We start from the raw sequence: 6,312 nt of genomic DNA on the forward strand, positions 1-6,312 counted from the left end.
AATGAGACATTTCCCCCCCTTTCTTAAAGAAAGAACATACTAATATTCTTTTGCAGTCTTGCTCCACTGTTCCATGCAAAAAAGTTGAGAGCACGTTTATACTCCAAAAATAATTTTGTTTTACTAAGTTAACTGCCATCGTTATTTACCTAACAGATTTACTGAAATTAATGGAAATTGGGGCAGAGAAGCCAGCAGCAAGAATAATGATGATCATTCTTTGAAAAAATACCTAAAAGGCAACGTGTTTCAGGCCTTACGGGCACACAGAGCTCTTGCAATACATAATTTCTGTTAGATGCTGAGTAGGAGCAGAATTTGCTGAATGAGATTTGTCCTCTGGGACAAAGGAGTTGCATCTTCACTAAACCTTCCTTACCTCGTAATGTTTGTAATTCCTTTGTGCTTTTTATGAGCAGGTCACTGTTTTGATCTGCAGGTAATTACCACCCAAACACAGGCGAAGTTGTTCCCATTGTGTTCTCCTGCTCCATGTTGTGCAAATCAGAGATACAGCTTCTAGTTCTGGACATCTTTCCTTTACCTGTTACCCACCACTACTTATATTACTTAAAGGCCAGCACAGAACATTAGGAAAAGTCAGGATTAACTCTGGTCTCCTCGAGCCTGCAGAGCAACAAGTCCTGCGGGGGCAATGAGGCCACTGCTGCTGTTGAAATGGCATTGTGGGGGGAGAAGGTGCATCTTCCTCCTCTGGGCAGTGGCTGCAGCCCTGACAATCAGTAGGAGCAGGAAAGGCAAGCCATGGAAAGAATCCCTGAGCCCACACAGCTGTCAGCCTGTTTGAGCAGAAGCAGCTAACGTGGGGACCCAGCCCCAATCTGCTGCCCCAGATGTGAAGCAGATGCTGACGGGGCTCTTCCAAGTAACGTTCCTTCCTCTGGTCATGTGGAGTTAAACTCCCTGGATTCCTTTTCCATTATATTAACAGATACAGATTTCATACACTCATTTATTAGCTGTACCCCCTAATGCACAGCACATGGGCAGATCTCTGGCAATCACAGGAATGCAAACTAACAGGACAAAGAGCACAAGCCCCTAGCTAACACTTCTCATTAAATCCTTGTGCTTCAACTGCCTTTTTTAAGCCTTTGTCTTCCCCAAAAATGCTCACTTTATGCCATAAAATACACTATACTACTATTTACTGTATCACTTCATTTTACAAATACTATCAATTGTGTTTTCCATAGTAATAATTTCTATCTCCAAACAGCACTTGCACTTTTATTCCACCAAGACCTTGATTATAGTGCACAAACCAGTGAGATTCCAGTGGTATCTAAACAGTAATGAATTTAACTGCTTTTTAAACATAAATAAAGTTAAAATACAAGTAGTATCAACATAGGACGGTCTAATTTTTTAACTTGCTACTTAAACTGATTTAGTAATTACATTAATTAGGTAATCCATTTAAGTAAAACAATCCCATATGCTTCATTTTATGTATTAAGGGTAAAATGTACATGCATTTTTTAGGTCTTCAGACAGTGTAAATCATCTGGCTTTTATTTACTTCCCAGAACTTTGCTAGTTTACACCAGCAGAAACACACAGATAAAGGCTTTGCTTTTCTAGTAGGAAACTGTTTAAACTGCCTTATAGTGAGATGGGATTAGGAAATCAGCCATGGAACAGAGATTCTGAGCTGTAATCAGTGCCATCTGCATATCACCAGAACAGGCTGATTATTTTTGTCTAAACTTAGATTTTTTCAAGTGTGTGTAACAGGCTGAGAGGGTTCTCTTAATAATGAATAATAAAGTATTTTTCTTAGCAATGAATTATAAAGTATTTTCTTTCCTCACAGAGATTTAAGAGAATTGTTGGGTTTTATCATGTTCTGAAAACAGGAAGAAATCCAATGCAAAGGAAATGCTGGTAAGATGAACGTGGCTGAACCTGCAGAGCTGTGAACAGGAGCATTGCTGCTCCCTGAGTTCTGCTCGCAAAGGCTCCAAAGCCAACAAGGGGTGGAAAAGAGAATTAATGAGGTGCTGACAAGCAAGAAGACACACATCTCTTTGGATGAGAGCAATTGCCCATGAATATGTGGAGATAACTTTTCAAAACTACTTGGAAACGAATTTTGAATGCTCAGGCCATGTAGTTCACCCCCAGGTTTTTTGAGATGTCAGCCCTGGAAGTGGGGCTTCCCTTTCCAGGGACAGCTCAGGGTCCAGCCTGCCCTGGTGGGATCCCTAGAAAACCTGTTCCCATCCCATACGACCCCCACCCACACAGGGCTGAAATGGGATGCACTCACTGAGCCCTCACCAACTATTCAGCTGCTACACTCACAGTTTGTATGCAACAGGGACACAGATTTTATTTCATTACTGTGAGGGAAAGAATAAACTACTGTGCTACACCCTACCTTATCTAGAATTCAAACACAGGCAGCTGACACAGTTAAATGTATTTTATGAAGTTCTCACTGCTGATTTTAGCTGTTCCCTGCTCTCTCCAGGAAGGTCTGCTACCTCTACATGGAGAGCAAGGCAGGTTTCTGTACATTAAATATTCACTGAGACCCATTCTCACACTCAGAAAAGGGCACTGCAACTGCCAAGGCTCAGGTCCAGAGGCAATTCTGATATAACAACATCACTGCAGGTATAATGCCTGCCACCTTACAGTACTTTTCCCAGCAAATCACAATTTTAAAACGACAAACAAGACAGAAAAAGATATTCCCATACAAATTTAATTGTTGACAAAATCTGCTTGGCACCTTTGAAGTCAAAGTAATGCAGCTACTCAAGAACACGGGACTAAAAAAGAGAGAACAAGAGGTTTAAATGAACAAGAGGGAGACACATTTCTATCATTTCAGTCACTGGAAATTGCTACTGAAAGGATCAGAAATATGGTTTCACATAAAAATGCAGAGGTGGTTTTTAAGACTTTACAACTCTGTGGATGAGAACACGTAGCCAGCACATGGACTTTTTTGCTCTCCCTTCCAACACTTAACCTACTCTCTTTGCAGCCTGCAAAACATTCCCTTGTGTGCCCCCCAAACACAAATCCTCACTAACAGGCCATTGATCCCCTTGTACTGGTGCCACTGCTGCCTTACACCCTCTGAAGAGCCCAGATCTGGGCTCCTTGCAGCAACAATTCCTCCAGGGCTCCTTGGAGACGCAGGTTCCACCAGAGCCCAAGCACAGGTAGTTTATCACAAACCCTGAGCTTTGTGCAGCAGCACAGAAAGGTCCAGCACCAAACCACTCCTGCATTATGACACTTCACATTAACCAAACTCTTCACTCAATAAACCCACTTCTTGTGGGCCAGCAAATTCCTAGAATTATTAAACAGCTTCCAGAGGACTTCAGAAGGGTTTTCTTGTTTTACTCTTTGTTATCTTGAAACTTTCAAGCTTCTGTAAAATACTGATTCACAAGAGCTCATCTTCTATGAAACTATGCCCCAATATTTATTGTTGCCCAGGGATAAACGTCTGTCTCATGGGAAAAGAAGGGCAAATGCACTTTTCCCTGTACATACCTTCACCATTCATTGCTGGAGAATGATTCTGAGCAAATACAGCAGATCCATTTTTAACAGTGTCAGGAGATTCAGAGAGAGCCTGAAAGAGCAAATAATACAATTCTTGGGACTTGTACATCACAGGGTTTAAAGACTCCAATAGGAAGTAACCAGGGAAGATGAGAGTGGGCAGCTCTCCCTTACCTGGTAGCTCTTCACTGTGCAGGTATTGTCCTCCTCAGCTTCCTCTGGGACACTCAGTGTATTCCCCATAGTTCCTGTCAGGTGGAGGGAAAAATCCAAATAACCTTTTCTTCCTCATTAATATGAATTTGCTGCCTGGTTCCAATTAAGAGACAGCCAATGGGGACAGACAGGCTGTTGAGGTCCCTAAAAAGCCCCACCTGCCCCATCATCAGGCTGCACCAACCAGTCTTATCCCAAGCCCATTATCCTCAGGGCTCACAAGTGCTCACAGAAAATGGTACAAACCAACAAACTTTTCTTGTTTGTTGAGGAAAACTGGCTGCAATCACACCTGCATCATTCATTAGGGCTCAGGAGAGAGCAACGTGGAGTTAGCAGCAGAAAAACACTTAAATCTGAATAAATTACAACAGCTTGTATGTTTTTGTTTGGTTTTCATTTAAAAAATGCAGAAAGAAAGGAGGCAGCATGTAAAGGCATCATCCATGTAAACTCTGAATTGCAGTCTCTTTTCCGTGTACAAGTGCACATAACCTTCTGGGTTTTTTGTTTTATTTTCCTTTCCCCATAATTTAGAATACATTCATGTGCCCTCTGAGCTGGCTGTGCTTTAGGATTGTAGATTCTTTGGGGCCAAACACTCCCTGTAATGTGGTGGAGGGGCAAAGGAATCTGAAGTCAAGGGGGAAGTTCCTATTAGACTTTGGCTCAGGATATAGATGTGTGCATACTGGTAAATAAATAAACAGTGAAGAGAAAGTATTCTGAGCCACACCTTGAGACAGGAAGGTGTCCAGAGAGAGGAAGGCAGAGAAGGGAGAGCTGTGCTCATCCTTTTGGATGTCCTGCACAGCCCCCACGGGTACCAAGTGCCTTCTGCTTTGTTATTGCTCTGGTTTCTGCCTGCATGAGTCAGTGAAGCTGCAGAGGCATGGATGAGAACAACTCCTTTAATGAAATTAAATTTTAATCAAACAACCTGTAGCTGTTGGATAAAAGAAGGAAAACAGTAGCTTTGCTAAAGGATGTTCACTCGAATTGGAATGTGCTGCTTCCAGTTACTGTTTGCTGAGCTCAAGCTCAGGGTGCAGAGGTATTTTACAGGAGTTTTATCTCCTCAGCTGATATTTCCAGTGTAAATCAGAAGTTCTGATTTGTGGTGGAAAACAGCCAGAGCTTCCCTGTGGATGTACAATGGCCTCTTGTCCCTGCTCTGTAATTCTGTTTCCTAGCAACTTTAAACATTATTCTGTTGGAAGAGAAGAAAACAAGATTCAAATCCTACTGCTTAGTCTTGATGATAAATTTAGTATCTGGTTGAATCTGGAGGATTTACTTTTGTTTTCCATTCACAAGGCCTGGTTTATGCCAGGAGACAACTTAAGCAAAAGATGGAATATTTGCAGGTTTGCTTCCTTTTTAACACGAACTGTCAAATCATTTTGTATCTGTGGGGAGAGAGAGAAGCAAATTCCTCTCTTTCTTTTTTATTTCAACAATGATTCGTATCTTGATTCTCAGCCACTCCAATTTCCTGTTGTTGCAGGTCTACTCACATCAAGTAAGTTATCTTTAAATGATACAGAGCAGAGATCACAGGCTCTGAGCTCTGGCAGAGTTCTAGGAAAAATTACCCATTTTCTAAAATCAAGTTTATAATTCTCACTGAAATAAAACACACACAGTGGTCCTGTGGAATTTTAGAATATTTTCACTCACCAGAGCTTTTTGTCATAGAAAGCTGGATAGGTATTGAAGGCTTTATTTTTCCAAAAACTGAGTAAACTTGCTGGATTATGGATTACCCTTTCAGAATATGATCCCAAAACACCAAACACAGTTTTCCACACAGATACAGAATCAAGGAATAGAGAAACTGTGGCTGCCCTATCCCTGGAAGTGTCCAAGGCCAGGTTGAAGCAACCAGGTCCAGGGAAGGTGTCCCTGCCCATGGCAGGGGGGTAGAATGAGATGATCTTTAAGGTCCCTTCCAACCCAACTCATTCTGTGATCCTATGACACATATATGTACATAATGCTTCTGCCCAATTTTAAGGAGAAAATGACAGGTCACTGCCACCTACAGACAAATCTGAGCATCAGCAGAAATTATAATATAAACATACAAAATGATATCAAACCAGCAGAGTTGCCCAGCAAGTAATGTCACAGCTCTTCCCTTCTGCCACCACGTCTCAAAATTGCTGCTGCTGCAGAGACTGTTGCAGCTCATTGCACATGTGGGGCTCTAGAGCTGAGTAAATGGGAGGAAATTCTTAAATGTGAAGCCAAAGAGGTTTTCTGAAAAATAAAGGGTGTTTATGAACCAAAGAATCACAGAATATTGGGGCTGGAAAGGACCTCTGGAGATCACCCCGTCCAACCCCACTGGGAGTTGGACTCCCTGCCTGGGCAGGGTCACCCAGAGCAGGTGACACAGGAACATGTCCTGGTGGGTTTGGAATGTCTCCAGAGAGGGAGAATCCACACCTTCCCTGGGCAGCTGTTCCAGGGCTCTGCCACCTCCATGAGAAGAAGTTCTTCCTCATGCTGAGGTGGAACTTGTTGTGTTTTATTTTCTGA

General features: G+C 42.2%; 1 protein-coding gene across 1 annotated transcript in view; it reads right to left on the reverse strand.

Annotated features, from left to right (window-relative positions):
- The window catches only part of BCAS1 (breast carcinoma amplified sequence 1), a 43,191-nt gene extending 39,396 nt beyond the window's left edge, over nucleotides 1-3,795 (reverse strand). Inside the window, exons 1-2 of the mRNA XM_017815191.1 lie at nucleotides 3,727-3,795; nucleotides 3,541-3,622 (exon numbers count right to left, since the gene is read on the reverse strand). Of these exons, the coding sequence (XP_017670680.1) occupies nucleotides 3,541-3,622; nucleotides 3,727-3,795 (151 nt within the window). The remainder of the gene's footprint in view (nucleotides 1-3,540; nucleotides 3,623-3,726) is intronic.
- Nucleotides 3,796-6,312: the final 2,517 nt, after the last annotated feature.

This window comes from Lepidothrix coronata, unplaced genomic scaffold (genome assembly GCF_001604755.1).
Source record: "Lepidothrix coronata isolate B3197 unplaced genomic scaffold, Lepidothrix_coronata-1.0 Scaffold49, whole genome shotgun sequence".
Taxonomy (NCBI): domain Eukaryota; kingdom Metazoa; phylum Chordata; class Aves; order Passeriformes; family Pipridae; genus Lepidothrix; species Lepidothrix coronata.